We start from the raw sequence: 19,784 nt of genomic DNA on the forward strand, positions 1-19,784 counted from the left end.
TTTACGTTACTGTACCCATCACTCTTATGTACGTTTATGCTAGCAATACCGACAACACCCTCCATAAGTTCATCGGAAAAGTAACTTCTCTCCCTCTCTCACACACACTCTCTGTGCCTTTTTTTCAATTTCTCTTATCGTGTTTATTCGCTTACTTTAATTCACCATCACAAAACTTAGGGTTATGCTACAAGTAGATTTTGAAAAATTGGTTTGAATTAGCTTCCAAACAATCCTCTTCTAAATTGCATTTTCTTGTTATCATGTTACAGAAGTCATACGTTGAATATCCCAAGGATACACAAAAGCCACCACCACCAGAGGAGCTTAGAGAGATGGCGAGGGAGATAACTCGCAAAAGGAACAACTCCTGATGCTTCTTGTGGGTTGATTTTGCTTTAGTGGTTATGTACTAGTATCTGTATCACTTTAAATGTGCCATTGCTATGTATAATGTTCAATCACTTCTAAACATTTTCAATAAAAGGTTTTTTTATCCTTATTTGCGAAACTCTTAAGTTGTAACATATTTTTACTTTCTTTCTAGTGTTAATCATATTTTTAATCCTAATATATGTAATAATAATGATTTTATAATTCTTTTTATATATCTTAATACTCTCTTGTGAATATGAATTTCGCAACCGACAACAAAGATGGAATTCAAACTAGTTGTACAATTCAAACTAGTGTGAATTATTTTTTTTTCTGTATACTTGTTCACTTTCAAGAAGCTTCATCAACAAAACTTGGAAGTGGGTCAAAAAAATTTGGACTAGTTTTTTGTTTGATATGAGTATTCATTACGGTTTGGTAATAGTAATAGTAAACGTTTGTAATGGACACCGTGTGAACTACGAATCTTTGCTTCTTTCAATTATTTCTGTTGTTTTATGAAATTTTCTACAATGAAAGGAACATATTGTGATTAAGTAAATGAGTCAACGTTTGCAATTTCATTATCACGCCAAAAATCAATTCTTCATTGCATGAAGTCATTAATGAAATGGTAAGCTGCTTTATGTCTTTCTTCTGAGAGGTAATTCTACCTTCACACCTCTTTCATAAGTATTTTTATTGGATTTATTTAATGTCCTTCCTTAACATTTCTGGGATGTTAGGGATTGATTCAATGTTGTCAAATATCGGCCATGGCGGGTATTGGTGGCACTTTTTTGGCTCTCTATCATGGCCAAGTTTGGGAAGGATGGTGCGCCAATATATCAAATTTTTCACTCTCTTCCATGGCCTGCCATTGATAACACTGGATTGATTATAGACTTTGAACTGAATGAGGCCGATGTTATGTTGACGGTGAAGACATGCATGTTGAGTTATGGTTACTATTGACTAATGTTGTCAAATAGCGGCCATAATAGATAACTATTTTTCTGCGGTACACTATTAGTATAAAATATTGTCGAACAACAGCATTGTATTTGATCAAATAGCTATTTTCTATGATTGATAACATTGTTACCAACTTGACTTCTAAGCTTTTGCCTGGTTACTTTCCTGACATATAGATAGTTTGGGATTACCGGTGAGCAAAGATAATAATTTATTGTTTCATTCAGTCTTTAAGTATTTGTGATATGAGTTTCTGTGAATGACAAAACTATTGTAGTTCATCTTATTTATTTAAAAAGTTGTATATGTATATCTCTTCTTTATTAGTTGATATATCATATATGTTGTTATGGTATCAATTTTTTTATGTCTATTTAATTATTATTTTTTCTATTCTTTTTTCCAACTTATTGTTTACCTAGCAATGGGAAAAGCTTTGTTCTCTGCATGTTAGAATCGTAGTGGTTGCATCTTAGATGCAATATTCAATTTGTTTTTGTTAGCTTGAATGATTCTCTTTTAGTCTCTATCCTTCCCTTCTTTCAGTTCAATGACATGTTCTCAAATTTTTATGCTGATGAAGAAGCATTTTTATGCTTCCTAGAGGACTCCATGAGAGGAATTTGATTGCAGGGAAACGAGAAACAATTTTTTGGTGTTGTGGTTTCAACTTCCATACTCTCCATAATAGAAATACGGTTTGAGTAAAAAACTCGAGACTACAAACCGCTTACCATGGTTGGATTGGAACTCATACCGATCAGTACAATTTTGGCTGAGATATATAGAGACAATTCTAAAGCGCCGCAAAACATAATTCATTAGGTCAGATTATTGAATTTGAGATCATATTAGGGGCAGTTTGCCATTAAAAAAACATATAGTTTCAAAAACAATACTAGTTTCAAAGTAAAATTATATTATAAGTACAACATATATCTGAAAATTATTGGTTGATGAATGAATTGTAAATAAAATTATGCAAGCGGATCGTCATAAATATCTAAGATCCACGTGTTACAAACTGTCTCGGGTCCACTATAGTATAATCACGTGGAACACGTGAGAGGCTTTCAAAAAGAGGTCTTGGGAAAAATGTAGGTTGACTATAGATGACCTCTATCTAGAGGGGTCAAAAAAGCCCTAACAATTAGGCCCCTATTTGGCCCCATTTTTTAGGCCCCCTACTAAATCAATAACTCTTTGGCCCCTTATTTTTAAGCCCCCTCATATTTTTGTTTTTTAAAGGGCCTAAATGAGGGGTCAAAAAAGCCCTAACAATTAGGCCCCTATTTGGCCCCATTTTTTAGGCCCCCTACTAAATCAATAACTCTTTGGCCCCTTATTTTTAAGCCCCCTCATATTTTTGTTTTTTAAAGGGCCTAAATGAGGGGTTCAAAATATAATTTATTTGAAACAACATATTTTATTTTTTTAAATAAATATTTTTAAATAATAAATATTTTTGAAAACTATTTTTTTCGAAAAAAACCTTATTTTTTTAAAATAAAAAAAATCAAAATTTTTAAATAAAAACAAAATCATTTTTTTAAAAAAATAAACATAACCGATTTTTTTAAAGTATTAAAATTTTTAGTTTTTTAAAAAAAAATTGATATTTTTGAAAAAAAAATAAATAGATTTTTTTCGTAAAAAAAACTGATTAATTTTTTAAAATGAGAAAGGCGGTTTTTCTTTAAAAATAAAAAATCAATTTTTTTCGAAAAAAAAGTCAATTCTATTTTAAAAGAAAAAATTATTTTTTTCGAAAAAGAATATCAATTTTATTTTGAAAATAAACAATCGATTTTTTTCGAGAAAAAAGTTGATTTTTCCTGAAAGTAAAAAATTTGATTTTTTTTGAAAAAAAATTTCAATTTTTTTTATATAAAAAAAGGTCAGTTTTTTTGAAAAAAAAAGGTGATTTGTTTTTGAAAAAAAACCCAAATTTTTTCGAAAATAAAAAAAAACTGACTTTTTTCAGAAATAAAAAAAAAACTCAAAGTGTTTTCTAAAATAAAAAAAAATCGATTTTTTCCAAAAAATTAAATCGATTTTTTTAAATAAAAAAGTTTAATTTTATTTGAAACAAAATCGAATTTTTCCTAAAATAAAAAAGTTGATATTTTTTGAAAAAAATGATTTTTATGAAAATAAAATAATAAAATAATTTTTTCTGTAAAAAAAAGTCAATTTTTTTTCTTTAAAAAGTCAACTTTAAAAAATGATGGGGCCTTAAGGCTTTATCTGAATTTTATGGAACTTTAGTTTAGGGGGCCTATATATTTTGGGGCTCATTTATTTTTAGAATTTTGGGCCCTCTATATTTTGGGGGTCTTAAAAGTTAGGGTCCGGCCCCCTAAATTGACGGCTCTACCTCTATCACCAAAATAAAACCCTCCAAGCCAACGTCCACAACAACAACAACAGGAAAAAATATCCGATAGACAAAAATCAAAAAGCCAGTTGAATTGAGAGGAAAAAATATCCGATAGACAAAAATCAAAAAGCCTCAAAATCATGCATTCATCCGTAACCGGGTTCCACATCATCTAATGATTGCATTATCAAACTATAAAGAGATTTACAAAACCATTACACTAATCATATCATTCATGTTCATAGGCCATCACCTTAGAGATAATAGTTTTTTTATATAATATTTTCTTATAATACCAAAATGATTGAACATGTCCATTTTATTGCAATATGAGCATTTTGTTTTAATTTCTAATATTTTCTTTGGCACAAATTTTATCATACAACTTTTAATTTTTTGAAACATTAAAGCCTAGTCTATTTTTTTCAAACATCCTCGTTTGAGAGTCCATAATATTTTAAAAAGTTTTAGTAGCTTTTATAAAACAAGCAAGACGATTTCTGAATTCTTCATCTTTATTTTTCAAAGAAATGTTTTTTTTACTAGTCTTATTGATTGTTTAGGAAGAAAATCTTTAATTTATTTCTATTTTTTTAACTCTAGCCAACTTCAACTTTAAGAGTTTATCTTTTATTGGAAAGTTTCTTTTTATTCTTTTCATCATTCACCGAATCTTTCTTAAGATAAGAATAAAGTATTACGTAACATCATATTTTTATTTTTAAAATATATTATAATTTAATAATATAAAATATTTTAATTGAATATAAGTTAATATTTTTTTTATATTAACAATATACTATCTTTATATATATATATATATATATATATATATATATATATATATATTAATTTAATAATTTAACTTACTTTAAATTTTAGATTGAATTTTATTTAATAATTAACAATTTTATTCAATTAACTTTTATATTAATTTCTGTATAAATATCATATTACAATAATAATTAAAGCCCGTAAAGTAAAACACGGAAGGTAAAAGGACTTGTGCACAGACATCCTTCTGCTGTGTTGACCGCTAAAAGAAACAATAATAAAATATTGTCTTTTCCGTTTGAAAAAACTAATTATATATATTAATTTTCAAGTAAAAAAATTAGAAATAAAAAAAAAAATACCGGAAGGGAGCAGAGGTCATATTAGGTTCACGCTATCCTCTCAATTCAACTGGCTGGCCAATCTAATTTATCGTAACACCCATATGGTTTGATCTGAATTGAGAGTTGTTAGCTGAGTTTGTTGGCGGAAGGAAAGGAAAGATGTCATCACTGGGAACTTCAAAGGGGATTCTAGAGATCGCCAAGTTTGGGGTTTACGTTACTGTACCCATCGTTCTTATGTACGTTTATGCTAGCAATACCGACAACACCCTCCACAAGTTCATCGGAAAAGTAACTTCTCTCCCTCTCTCTCACACACTCTCTGTACCTTTTTTCAATCGCTTACTTTAATTCATGATCACAAAACTTAGGGTTATGCTACAAGTAGATTTGAATTAGCTTCCAAACAATCATCTTCTAAATTGCATTTTCTTGTTATCATGTTGCAGAAATCATACGTTGAATATCCCAAAGATACACAAAAGCCACCACCACCAGAGGAGCTTAGAGAGATGGCGAGGGAGATAGCTCGCAAAAGGAACAACTCCTGATGCTTCTTGTGGGTTGGTTGTGCTTTAGTGGTTATGTACTAGTATCTGTATCACTTTAAATGTGCCATTGCTATGTATAATGTTCAATCACTTCTAAACATTTTCAGTAAAAGGTTTTTCTATCCTTATTTGCGAAACTCTTAAGTTGTAACATATTTTTACTTTCTTTCAATTGTTTCTGTTGTTTTATTATGAAATTTTCTGCAATGAACTATGAATCTTTGCTTCTTTCAATTGTTTCTCTTGTTTTATTATAAAATTTTCTGCAATGAAAGGAACATATTGTTATTAAGTAAATGAGTCAACGTTTGCAATTTCACTATCACGCCAAAAATCAATTCTGCATTGCATCAAGTCATGGACTGTTTTCTCATCTATATAGATAGTTTGGGATTACCGGTGAGCAAAGATAATAATTTTGCTACTCTCTCAAGCTGATACAGCAAGTGATTTCGAACAAGTTAAGAAGCAATATTTTCAAAGGGTTCAGGTAATAGAAAGATATGGTTCAAGGGAAAAATATATTCCTCTTCAGGCCTAGAACCAGAAGGAGTTGTTGAATACCTCTTCAGGCCTAGAAGACTTTTATCATTCATATTAATGTCCAGTGAATCTATGTTGTCGAATAGTGGCAGAATTTTTACTACTCTCTATTGTGCCACGATGCTCTATTTAGACAAATTGCTGTCAAATAACAGTGCTATAACCGTGTAGTATAGGGGAATTTGAACAACTTTCTATTTTCCATGATTTGCGATAGACTACGCTGAGCAAATCTTAGTTTAACTAGTATTTATGCAGTGGAGAGGTACAAGCTGTCAAAGGAATTGACAAATCTTTGAGTGTTGGCCAAGTTGTGTGGGCTCCATTTACCGAAACTTCGAAACAGTGTCTTGTTTTTGTCAGGTGGTCATCTGAGGCAAGAAAGCTTGGTATGAAGTACTGCTCTACCAGGCCTTGTGCATTGTATGTGGTGAGAGCACCACATCATGAGTCAAAATCCGAGGAACTAGAGCACCAATGAGTCATTTTAGTAAGAAATTCTTAACTCCCTATGTTTCCGTAACTTTTACAAAGTATAAATTTGTTGGCAAGTTTGGTTATTTCTGAAAAGAGTTATGAAACTAATGTTTTACATGTAGCGCAACTGAAGAATTGCATGCACTGAATCTAACTCCAACGATAAGTAGTGCTCTTTTTCCACGATTCAGGTAAGCTGGTGGAATCAGATGCTTGTGTTTAAGTTATTGTGTCCAATATTAATTAATTTATAGTTGTATATTTATCGATTAGTCTCCTTTTGTTTCGTGTCCTTGAGAGTGAAAAACAATTTTGCACAATTTTGCACAAATTTCTAGTTTTTGGCGTGCACATGTGATGTAAGTAGTTAAATTTCCTTTTTATTTGTTTTCGTTTATTTTCTGTATCTCTGGATTTCCAGTAGTCAGTACTTTCCTAAATTTCTGTTATGCCCATGCAAAGTTACTTGTCAAATTAATCAAATAATGGCTTATGAAACTGAGTCAGTTCATGCGAAATATTAGTATATGTGTGGCGTCCCTGATCTATTAACCATCATTCATGAATTTTCTACCAGTCCAAAAGGAGAGTATCTTGTATTTTTATCTGCAAAAAGTGCTGTGGATTCTGGAGTGCACAATGCTACAAATTCACTTCATAGGATTGATTGGCCAACTAATGGGAAACTGTACCAATCCGCCAAAATTTACGACATCGTAAGATCTGTTGCCGGCTTAATTTGATTGGATTTGGTTTGCTTGCATTTTTTAAATTTAGACTTCAGTTTAACTCCTAAATCACTCCTACAAAAATTATGGTGCCATCACATTAGTCTTCTAAAGAGTTTTCTCCCAATAAGTTTCTCAACGATCTAAACCGCCACACATATGGAGGGACAAAGTGGTGATAGAAAATTATGGATTTTGTAAATGTTGTGTAAATTTGAATTTGAGGGACTGATTTGGTGGCATGATAATCATTGGAGAACCTATTTTTACGTACAATGTCTAATCTTTTCAGAAGTCATAGAGTGCGTGTTTTTGTCAGTTAATAACTCTGGTTTTTTTCAATCAATTCTAAAGATTCCTGTTGTAATGTGTGCTGAGGATGATCATTGAGAAGGCAGGGAGAAATACTACATGGAATTGGTCAAAGATATCCAGTCCCATATTCAAATGCTCTGACAAGGTTTTTTTAATCTATTTCTTTTGAGATATAGTAATGAAAACTGTTGTCTCAAAAGTATATTATATGTTTAGACGTGACTCACTGGATTTTGGTTGCAGGTTAGATCTTTGTTGTCCTCTCTCCAGTGCAGTATACTGAAGATCTCAGTCACAGATGCTCCCAATGATCCAATAAAAGGTCTTTAAGTTGCTTTGGTTTATTACTCATGAATTGTTTGTTATGTCACCATTGAGAGTCATGAGTTCATTAAATTGATTAACGATTTTCTTCTCATAGAATGCAACCATTTATTTGGCGACTACGTACTTTTAAAACAAACTCAATGAATGTTTGTATATTGATATCTATGCGTAAATCTTGATCACATTCTGGGATTAGTCAAGTCAGCCAAATCACAAATAGGTGTTTATTTTAATTTCAGGTGCTGCTAAACCTTTTGAAGCTATATTTGTATCATCCAAAACCTTGAGCAAGGATTTATTTGATCCATTAATTGTGATCCTTCATGGAGGGCCACAAGACGTCTCTTTGTCACACTTCTCTAAGTCTTGGGCATTTCTATCTTCGGTTGGATATAGCTTGTTGATTGTAAATTACAGGTTATTCATGCTTCTAGTACAGTTAGCGATTGTTGATTTAACTCTTACATAATGAACTTAAGGCTACCATTTTTTATGAAAAAATAAGCTTAGTTGGCTTAACTAGTTTAAAATACAGTTAGCGGCTTGTTCAGATTCTTCAGAACCTGTATGCTACAACATCAGAATCACTAGCATAGAAAAGTAAAAGGGTGCGAAAGTACGGAAGATTAAATGTCTATTTAAGGTTTCTTACACCTTATTATATCTCTCAGAGGTTCATTAGGATTTGGCGAGGAAGCACTACAGTCTCTTCCAGGGAAAGTTGGCTCAGGTTAGTATTTTTTGTTTTCTACATCCGAATAGACTTTGGTAATACTATCTAAGCAAACATATGCTTAATAAGTTAGTTGCATCTATACTGGATTTTTTCTGGTTGTATCTATATTTTAGTTTTTCATGTGTAGGATGTCAATGATGTTCTTTCTGCCATAGATCATGTGATCAACTTGGGTCTTGCCAGTCCATCCAAGATTACGGTGATGGGAATTTCACATGGTGGTTTTTTGACGACTCATTTGATTGGCCAGGTGCAATAAGTCCAGTTACTGTCTACGTTAATGAAGTGAAATTTATCAAATGAGATTGTTTTTTTTTTAATTTGTTGAAGTGTGGTGGCTTTTGTTAATCTTAGTGTATTTTTGGATTTCTAATTGCTCCAGGCACCAGAGAAGTTTGTAGCAGCTGCAGCAATTAATCCTGTTTGTAACTTTGCATTGATGGTTGGTACAACCGATATCCCTGATTGGTGTTATGTAGAGGCATGTGGAACCATTGCAAGAAATCGGTTTAAGAAAACACTTTCTGCAGAAAATTTGTCTCTCTTCTATAGCAAATCTCCTATCTCGCACGTTTCAAAGGTCTTACATTGAACCAAACATGTTTTGATTGAACTACCATGTTATTACTAGAACTCTTAATGATTGAATTACACTCATTGGTGCTAATGATAATGATTACGATGTGTCTTATTGCGTATAGTTGATTTCTGGCGTTATGTCTTTTCATGAATTCTGCAGGTAAAGGCACCAACACTTTTCCTTTTAGGTGCGCAAGATCGCCGTGTTCCAATCTTTGATGGACTGCAAGTAAGTACTTATCGCAATTCGAATAGTCCACTCGGACTCGTGGTTTTCTTTGTTGTTATTGTATGACAGTATAACTTTCACTATTTGAATGTCTAGTATGCTCGAGCTTTAAAAGAGAAAGGATCAGAGGTCAAAATCATCATGTTTCAAAATGATGTTCATGCACTCAAAAGGTAGATAAGTCCATCATAAACCCCTCTGAATTCCTACATAGAATCATAATCATGATTTTAAATCTTATTTTATATTTGTGTAGACCACAATCTGAATGGGAAAGCATCCTTAACATTGGGGTGTGGTTCAACAAATACTGCAAATAAGTGTGTGGAAAACGCACAACAGTTCTTAATTATTCAAGTAATTGAAATGAGATTGATTGCACTGTACCACCAGCTATATCCTCCATGGTCAAAATTGGGACTATAGTTTGATACCCTTTATAGTATAATATATAAAATATACACAACAAATGAAAGATGTTTGGAGACAAAAGTTGTTAAATTTCAGGTGACAGGAAATGCAAGACTACTTATGTATGTTAGTCATTTACGGATAAACCCAGAATAATTTTGAATGATTATGGATTTTTAAAAATAGCCACAAAAGTTACTGGGATGAGTCACGGAACGATTCACTCTCTTTAAGACAATTCGTAATACTGTCCAAAATTATAACTCCGATGGAAGATTAATCTTGAAGGCACCTATGTCTCAGAATAGAACCTTCAGGATTGAACTTAATGTGATAAAGCACAAGTGCCTTACATCTGTAACCAACAGGGATCAATGGATGTGGAACTATAGACTTGGTTATCTCAATTTCAAAGACATCAAATATATAAAAAGAAGAAATATGGTTTTAGGGTACTGCAAATCGACATTCCAAATGAAGTGTGTGAGGAATGTGTGCAGGCGAAGCAGCACAAGAACAACTTCAGCAAGGATGCGAGAAGTAAGTCAAACGTAATTCTTGAAGTCATATACTCTGACATGTATGGTCCTATCCAGGTGGAGAATATGTGTTGAAAGACTTTGACACATTATATGAGAAAGAATGGATTGTGCATGAGGTGTTGCCACCCTACACTCCACAACAGAATGCAACTACAGAAAGGAAGAATAGAATCATCATGAATATGGTGAGAAGTATGTTGAAAGACAATCATCTACCCAAAGAATTATGGGGGAGAAGATGTGTCAACTGCAACATATATTTTGAACAGATGTCCGACGAAAAGGCCAGAAGAAATCACGCCAGAGGAAGGTTGATCTGGTGTCAAGCCTAGCTTGAGTTATCTGAAGGTATTTGGATCTATAGCACATAGACACGTGGAAGATCAATTGAGAAGAAAACTTGATGATAAGTCGAGTCAAATGATCCTTATAAGATATCATTTGACTGGTGGATATAAGTTGTTCGATCTAGTGAACAAGCAAGTAGTGATCAACAGGGACATGATCATGGATGAGCTTAAGGAATGGAATTGGATATGAAATGTGAAGAAGGATTCAGTGAGAATGTTATATGAAGAACCAACAAGTGAAGTCAAAAGAGAAGTTTGACAAGAAGAAGTCATAGGTTAAGCAAGCACAAGAAGACCTCAAAGAACTAGATACATGCCTACAAGGTTGCAAGAATGTGTGATTACATCAAATGATATGGTCAATGATGAAGGTGGGTTGGTACACTATGCTTTCTATGTAGATGTCGAACCAGTCAATGCAACCGAGACATTGAAGGTTTCGAAGTGGATGAAAACAATGAATAAGGAATTAAATTCCATCGAAGTTAACAACACTTGGTCACTTGTACAATTGCCTCAAGGCAAGAAGGAAATCAATGTGAAGTGGGTATACAAGGTGAAGTTGAATCCCAAAGGAGAAGTAACTCGACACAAGGCAAAACTTGTGGCAAAAGGATTTCATTATAAAGAAGTAATCGACTTCGACGAGGTTTTTGCACCTGTTACTAGGATCGAAACGACCAGGTTGGTTATTGGTCTAGAAAATATGAATAACTAGAACATATTTCATATGGATGTAAAATGTGAATTCCTGAATGACGCCTTAGATGAAGAAGTTTATGTTGCACAACCAGCTAGGTTTATGAAACAAGATGAAGAAAGCAATGTATATAGGTTGCATAAAGCCTTGCATGGACTTAAGCAAACTCCAAGAGCTTGGAATAAGAATATAGATAGATTTCTAAGGGAGAATGAATTTGTGAAATTCATAACTGGGCATGAAGTGTATGTAAGAAAAAGCAATAGTGAATTACTTATACTATATCTCTATGTTGATGACCTGTTAATAACAGGAAGTTGCAAGAAGGAGATCGAAAACTTCAAACATGACTTAAATAAGGAGTTTGAAAGGTCATACTTGGGAAATATATTGTACTTACTTGGTATTGAATTCTACAAGAGTAGTGGAGACTTGATGATGCATCAAAGAAAATATGTGGGGAAAATACTCAAGAGATTTGAAATGCAAGATGGCAACCCAACTTCGACTCCAGCTGAGCCAAAATTACATCTGTCGAAAGACACATATGAAGATGATGTTGATCCAAAACAGTACAAAAGATTCATTTGATCACTTTAATATCTTTGTCACACAAGGCCTAATCTAGCATACAATGTAGGTATGGCGAGTAGATTCATGCATAAGTCAAAGGTATCACACCTGGAAGCGACGAAGAAGATACTAAGGTATTTGAAAGGAACTCTCGACTATGAAATTTTGTTTCTAGAAGTTGATGAAGTTAAAGAGTGCAACTTCGTGGGATACACCGACTCAAGTTGATGTAGTAATGTTGAGGATAGAAAATCCACAACTTACTATGTGTTTAAGCTAGATGGTGCACCAGTTGCTTGGAGTTCAAGAAAAGGACTAGTAGTAGTACTATCGTCATGTGAAGCAGAGTACATAGATATTTCTATTTGTTCAGGTCAAGCAACATGGATGGTGAATTTGGTCGAAGAGATTACATGGAATAATCATGGAGCGATTACCATGAAGATCAACAACATGTCTACTATCAATCTGACGAAGAATCTGATAGCATATGGAAGAAGCAAGCACATCGAAATTAGGTTCCATTTCTTCGAGAGAAATTGAAAAAAACGAAGATGGACTTAGAAAACTGCAGAACTGAGAATCCGATTGCAGACATCATGATGAAAGGAGTACAGGTCGAAGTGTTCAAGAAATTGAGATCTATGATGAATGTAGATAGCTTAGACATAATGAATTAGGTGGTGTGCTGAAAGTATAATTTTTTGTATCAAAGAAACATTTTTGATAGAGTTTGTTGTTGTCAAAATGCATAGTGTGTTGCATTGTAATATTTGTCGAAATGTGGAAAGAAGTGTGTATTCGACATATTCGTTAGACTTAGCTTTATTGTGTTTTAAGCTGAGTTAGTTAGTTTGTTACAGATTGCTTGGGGTGTAAGAAATATCAGTCTATAAATAGGGAAGTACCCTATTATTGATTGTAACACACAACAGATCATATGCAGTTGCATAAAAATAAAGAGCAAAGAGAAACTCTGCAGATTTTACAAGTGTTTCCTCTCCTTTCTTTTGTTAAAACCCTAAAACCTTTTCTTCCCTAAATTCATATTTTATTCATTCTTTCAGTATCACTGTGCAGTGAAATCTTTCAACCAAGGTGTGATTGATTCACTCGAGTCAATAGTGAAGAACAAGAGGAGTAATCAATCAGAAAGATTGATTCTTGTTCATCAAGATTTGGTTCGGAATTTATCAAGCTTTGGTGAAATTTTTGAACGGGAATTTGGCGTATTTCCAACATTCTTTGGTTATAATAATGAGTTAGAATATTATTTATACTTTTATAAATATAATTACTTTGCCATTCAAAATTTTAGAAAAAAAATATTTGGTGAAGATTGATTTGATTTTCATTCTTTTCTACATAAAGATATTTATATCTTTTAGAAAAATTGTTTTAGTTAGTTTGGTAAGAATTAATGGCTAAGTGTAAGGCCCCGGTCGTCATAATTATCTCCTTCATCTCCCTTACAAAGATGTATGTCACGGATTGGAAGAAAGTTGTTTGTTTGTAGAGACAATTTCTTTTAGGGGTGGGTCTAAGAAGATTTCTTGGGTGAACTAGAAGGTTGTTTGTAAATTTAAAGAGTCTGGTGGTCTTAGGGTCAAAGTCCAGGTTAATATTGCTCTCCTTCTTCTTGGTAGTTGTCGTTAGAGTGTGCCAAGGGTTGTTCGTCTTTCTAGAAGAAGATTATGGTGGTGAAGTATTGTACGAAGGTTATGTCGCCCTCTTTAGGATGTAGTACATTAGGCTTTTAAGGAGAGTATCGTTGTGGTAGAGAGGGGTATCATTGTTGGGCTCTAAAAGTGACAGTTGTTGATACTGGTTTGGGGAGGGTGTTTTGATGATTATTGAGAATGGTCTTCAAACTAGGTTTTGGAAAGACATGTATGTTGGGTAGAATATGGGTGTATAATGGTCTAAAAGGAAGAGAGGTTGAATAGAGCTTTTCCTTAAAACCAATGTCAAGATGTTTTCTTCAAAATAAATGTTTTACGAAAAAATTGCCAGCAGATCTTTTTGGATAATGAAACCTCAAGTTCAACTTCAAGGCATATTGATGAGAAATCTCTAGGTCTGAACAAGGCCCGAGTTAGCATTAGGAGCCTAGAGGATGTTCGGACGGAATCAAATGATATCAAGGATAATCAAGGATCGTCTTTTGAAGGAATGTTCACGACTCTTTTAGTAATCTCCCAAGAGACTTCTCAGATTGTTCAAGAGTTGACCAAGGAAGTTGAATTCATCAAAAAGTTGGTGTTCGGAAAGGGAATAGCCTTTGATGATGATGATAACAATTAGCAGTTGTTTTGTATCATGCTTGTTTATAAATTTTAGTGTGCTTACTTACATCAATTTCTTGTTTTATTGTACTTTGAATTTATTTCAGTTAGCTTAATAATAAGTATATTATCTTCTTATTTGAAATTTGTGATCTATGTACTTGAATTTGTTTTCCTATGTGTGTTGTTTCCCCCTTTTTTGATTATGCAAAAGAGGGAGAAGTGTACTCTCAAGGGGAGCAGGGTATACTCTCTATATTAATCATGGGTAGTTTAACCACGTTAATATTTTATATGTTTCTCTGTTTGTTACACCTCTCTGAGAGATGCGTTGCCAACATTAAAAAGAGGGAGAATCTGGACCTAGGTGCTTGCAAGTACAATGTATACATCATTATATATCCATGATAGCTTTTATAATGACAACATTATAATGTGAAGTCTTCATCAATCAAACAATTATCAAGTAGCTACATAAAGATCAAGATGTTTTTTTTGAAGATCAATATGCCAAGTCCAATCTCTTTAAGAACAAACACCTAATGTCAAGTCATGTTCGATGGAAGCCTTGATGATTGTTGGTCAATCAATCTTTGATGATGTTGTCTATCAAAGAAACCTTATAAAGCCTTATCAGTATAAAGAAGTCAAGTCCCATATGAAGTGTTGAATCAATGATGAATCAAGAAAGGCATCTTGAAGCTTCAAAGATTGTGAAAGAGAGTAAATGTGAAATCTCCTGCGGTTCGTGTCTAAGTTACCATAGTATTGTAAATATATAAGAGTAATTCTTAATTTACTAAGGCAATGCACACACTCACCTAAAATTGTTTTAAACCTCTATATATTGGATAAAACATCTTAAAACCCATAGAGGAACCATCAAGGTGCTTGTGTTATTTACCAATGATGTTCCTAATCATTTATGAATCTTGTATGCATTGCATAATTGATTAGGGATCTTAACCAATCAATTAGACCAAGAAATAAAGCTTCTTAATTGATTAAAACACTCTTAATCGATTAAGACACATAGTCGTTGTAGAGTTTCCTTTTTGGAAATTTGGATTCTTGTATTTTGAAGCTCATAGTTGATTAAACCTATTACTTAATCGATTATCTCATTTAAAGACCCATGGATATTTTTTATTTTTGAGCCAAATTTTTCTCCTATAAATAGAGGGTTTCTCGTCACTTTAAAAACACATCAGAAAATATATTTTTATACATATCTCACTTTCTAGTCTATCCATTTCATTTTTTCTTTTTCGGTAAATTGCCTTAGTCTTTTGATAGTGAAAAATATTAGTGAGTCTCTTTTTTTGTTCTTGTGTTGGGGTTATTCTTGTAAATTACTCAATATAACTTTTGTCTCTTTTGTGATATCTCTTGTGAGAAATTGGTGTTTTCTTCGTGAGATAAACTAGTAAAAGTTATAGTTTGGCTCGTGAGATTGCAAGTCATAATCTGTTGATTCTAAGTGTTGGCAGCAATTTTGGTAAAACAAAGAGTGTTCACAAGATGTCATATGTGATGTCTTAACATAAGATATCCTATGTACCTGCTGGTGTTCAAGAACATGTGCATGCAGGATTGTTTCAGAATGCCACATACAATGCCATGGATTCTGATATTTGTTGTACCTGCTGGAGCTTAAAAGAAAAGACATGTTTATGCAGGATTGTTTCAGATGACATACACAAGGACATGACATCTGATATGGTTGTACATGCTGAAAGTTATAAAAGGAATTATTGGATTATGCAGGATTTTTCCAGGATGTCAGACCCGATGTCATGACATCCTGTACACAGAACATTCAGTATGAATGTCTAGTGTTTTATGATTGCACAATTAATGACAATCTTTTGAACGATTGAAGATTTGATTAGCTGGCGCATTCAATCATGGATTACAACCAGATTTGCTTATTTTCCAAAGAGATCTAACCAGCTGTTATAAAAAGATTTGATTGGAAAATAGATTTAGGGTTTTCAAGATGTCCAAGCCCAACATAATGCTTCTATAAAAAGGGACTTAGAAAACCTGTTTGAATACACAACTAAGACTGAGCGAAATATATAGAGAGAGCTAGGGTTTGTGTCTGTTTAGTCGTAAGACTTATAGGTCATTCAAGTCATCCATAAATGATTGAATTGGAGTGATTTGTGGTTGTAATTTGTCACTCTAAAGCTGTTAAGCAAGAGTGTGTGTCTTCTTGATCAAAGCTGTGAAGCAAGATCAAGAGTGTGTCTTCTTGATTGAAACTGTGAAGTAAAATCAAGAGTGTGTAATTGAAAAGTATTTTCTTTTCTCAAGGGATTGTTGTTTAAAATCACTGGTGTGTGATTGTAAGGGAAGTGAGTGGGTTCTCATATCTAAGAGTGCTTAGGTAGAAATTGCACGGGTAGAGATTAAGTGAGAAAGACTGTAACTTGTTGAAGTGTACGGAGAGTCTTTGAACTAATTCTATTTTAGTGAATTTTCTTCTTGGCTTGGTAGCCCCCAGACGTAGGTGAGTTGCACCGAACTGGGTTAACAACTGCTTGTGTGATTTACCTTACCATTCTGTTTATTTATCCATTGTGTATTAGCAGATATCAGTGTCGTGACATTACGTTCGACATCTTATATCTGATACCAGAATTTCCATTGGTATCAGACAGGCATCCTGCTCTGGTTCTGGGTGAGATCTAGGGACAATACTTTCTGGTTCAATGGAGAGGGATGAAGGATCTGTTCATAGGCCACCAATTTTGGATGGTTCTAACTATGACTATTGGAAATCTAGAATGGTAGCCTTTTTAAAATCCCTTGATAACAAGGCTTGGAAAGCTGTCTTGACAGGCTGGGTACACCCTGTAGTTACTAAAGAAGGAGAAGCCACTGCTGAGAAAAAGCCTGAAGAACAATGGTCCAAGGAGGAGGATGACCTAGGCCTTGGGAATTCTAAAGCTTTGAATGCCATCTTCAATGGAGTGGACAAGAACATCTTCAAATTGGTAAACAATTGTGAAGTAGCTAAAGATGCTTGGGACATTCTCAAAACCACTCATGAAGGCACCTCTAGAGTGAAACTGTCTAGACTACAACTGCTCACTACTAAGTTTGAAAACTTAAGGATGAAAGAAGATGAAAATATTCATGAATTTTACATGAGCATTCTTGAAATGACCAATGCCTCTAGAGCTTTGGGTGAGAAGATGTCAGATGAAAAGTTAGTAAGAAAAATACTAAGATCACTCCCCAAGAGATTTGCTATGAAAGTAACAGCTATAGAAGAATCTCAAGACATCTCAAATATGAGAGTTGATGAGCTAATTGGATCCCTCCAAACATTTGAGATGGGAATATGTGATGGAGCAGAAAAGAAGGTCAAAAGCATAACATTCATGTCAAGCACTGAAGAGGAAGATAAGGAAGGTGGTCAAGATACTGATGAAGATCTGGCAAATGAGATAGCAATGCTGGGAAGACAGTTCAACAGACTAATGAGAAAGGTAGATGTGAGAGCAAAGGGCAATGTCAAAAACATCACATCTGACATCAGTAAAACCAACAGCTTTGGTAAGAAAACAAAGTCTGAAGAAAAGCCCAAAGAAGTTCAATGCTATGAGTGTAATGGATATGGTCATATTAAAACTGAATGTGGGACCTACCTCAAGAAACAAAAGACGAGTCTTGTGGCCTCTTGGTCTGATGGAAGTGAAACTGAAGAAGCTACAAACCATGTGACTGCATTGACAGGAAGATGGGGGTCTGATGAAGAGTCAATTGATGATAAAAGAACCTTTGAAGAGCTGGCCACTACATACAAAGAGTGGTGCCACAAAAGTGCAGGAGTGTGCAGACAAGTTGAAAGACAGGAGAAAGTGATAGCTCAGCTGGAAAATGAAAAGGAAGAGTATGTGGAAATCATCTCAAAATTGGAAGCTAAAGCTGTATTCTTGAATTCCAAACTAGAAGAGATGACTAAGTATGTAAGAATGCTTAACAATGGATCTGCCATCCTAGACAATATTCTCCAGACTGGCCAAATAACAGGAAATAAATCTGGCATTGGATTCAAGGCTGAGTGCAGTGACACTAGTTGCAAACCAAAATCCAAACCTAAGTGCAGCCATGTTAAAAGCAAACCTGAGATGTCACATCAGATGTCACAACAGCAGAAAGGAAAACATCAAAGATGGAAATGACAATACTGTGGAAAATTTGGCCACCTGAAGCCTTTCTGCTATAAACTATATGGTTATCCTGGCCCTGTTCAGTCTCAACACCAATCAAGGTCCAAACATCACAAGACTGTTAACAAAAAGCAATGGGTTCTTAAGACAAATGTCACAAGTCTAATAACTCACACTTCCCTTAGAGTTTCAGCCAAAGAAGATTGGTATTTTGACAGTGGTTGCTCTAGACATATGACAGGGAACAAAAACCTGCTGATTGAACTTCATCCTCATGCCATGAGTTATGTTACCTTTGGTGATGGTGCAAAAGGTGAAATCAAGGGAATGGGTAGGCTGGATTGCCCTGGAGTTCCTGACCTGGATGATGTCCTACTTGTTAAGGGATTAACTGCTAATCTTATCAGCATCAGTCAACTATGTGATCAAGGTCTGAATGTAAACTTCACAAGAACTGAATGTCTGATTACTAACAAAGAAAATAAAGTAATCATGAAGGGAGTTAGGTCCAAAGACAACTGCTACATGTGGAGCTCTCAAGAAACTGGATACTCTTCAATGTGTACCTTAGCCAAAGAAGAAGAAGTGAAGATATGACATCAAAGATTGGGCCATCTGCACCTGAAAGGTATGAAGAGAATCATATCAGTTGAAGCTGTTAGAGGAATTCCCAACTTAAAAATTGATGAGGGAAAAATCTGTGGAGAATGTCAGATTGGAAAACAAACAAGGATGTCACACCAGAAGCTCAGACATGACACAACTACCAAAGTCCTGGAACTACTTCATATGGACTTGATGGGACCCATGCAAGTAGAAAGCCTTGGTGGAAAGAAATATGCATATGTGATGGTGGATGATTTCTCCAGATACACCTGGATCAATTTTATAAGAGAAAAATCTGATGTATTTGAAGTATTTAAGGAGCTGTGTCTGAAACTTCAAAGGGAAAAAGAAAGTCCTGTTGTCAAAATTAGAAGTGATCATGGAAAGGAGTTTGAGAACAACAAATTTGCTGAGTTCTGCTCTTCAGAAGGAATTCATCATGAGTTCTCATCTCCCATCACTCCCCAGCAAAATGGTGTGGTGGAAAGAAAAAATAGGACTCTTCAAGAATCAACCAGAGCTATGATTCATGCTAAGAAATTGCCCTATCATTTTTGGGCTGAAGCCATGAACACAGCCTGCTATGTTCACAACAGAGTGTCATTAAAGAAAGGGACTCCCACAACCCTTTATGAAGTCTGGAAAGGAAGAAAACCTACAGTCAAATACTTTCATGTATTTGGGAGCAAATGCTATATCTTGGCTGATCGTGAGCAAAGAAGGAAGATGGATCTCAAAAGTGATGAAGGAATATTTTTGGGCTATTCAACAAACAGCAGAGCATACTGTCGCATCTCGAA

At 34.1% G+C, this 19,784-nt stretch overlaps 2 protein-coding genes and 1 pseudogene across 3 annotated transcripts in view; all 3 read left to right on the top strand.

The window, feature by feature from the left end:
* LOC127075885 (uncharacterized) overlaps window positions 1-1,994 on the top strand; it is a 33,898-nt gene extending 31,904 nt beyond the window's left edge. For both annotated transcript variants that reach the window (XM_051017393.1, XM_051017387.1), the window contains exon 3: window positions 1,955-1,994. The gene's annotated coding sequence lies outside the window, so the exon portion shown is untranslated. The remainder of the gene's footprint in view (window positions 1-1,954) is intronic.
* The window catches only part of LOC127075884 (uncharacterized), a 28,527-nt gene extending 22,894 nt beyond the window's left edge, over window positions 1-5,633 (top strand). The window contains exons 2-3 of the mRNA XM_051017384.1: window positions 4,980-5,139; window positions 5,298-5,633. Of these exons, the coding sequence (XP_050873341.1) occupies window positions 5,008-5,139; window positions 5,298-5,399 (234 nt within the window). The 5' untranslated portion in view covers window positions 4,980-5,007 and the 3' untranslated portion in view covers window positions 5,400-5,633. The remainder of the gene's footprint in view (window positions 1-4,979; window positions 5,140-5,297) is intronic.
* A 123-nt stretch (window positions 5,634-5,756) lies between these two features.
* Window positions 5,757-9,869, top strand: LOC127137837 (acylamino-acid-releasing enzyme-like; annotated as a pseudogene).
* The last annotated feature ends 9,915 nt before the right edge of the window (window positions 9,870-19,784 follow it).

The sequence above is a fragment of the Lathyrus oleraceus genome, chromosome 4, assembly GCF_024323335.1.
Source record: "Lathyrus oleraceus cultivar Zhongwan6 chromosome 4, CAAS_Psat_ZW6_1.0, whole genome shotgun sequence".
Lineage (NCBI taxonomy): Eukaryota > Viridiplantae > Streptophyta > Magnoliopsida > Fabales > Fabaceae > Lathyrus > Lathyrus oleraceus.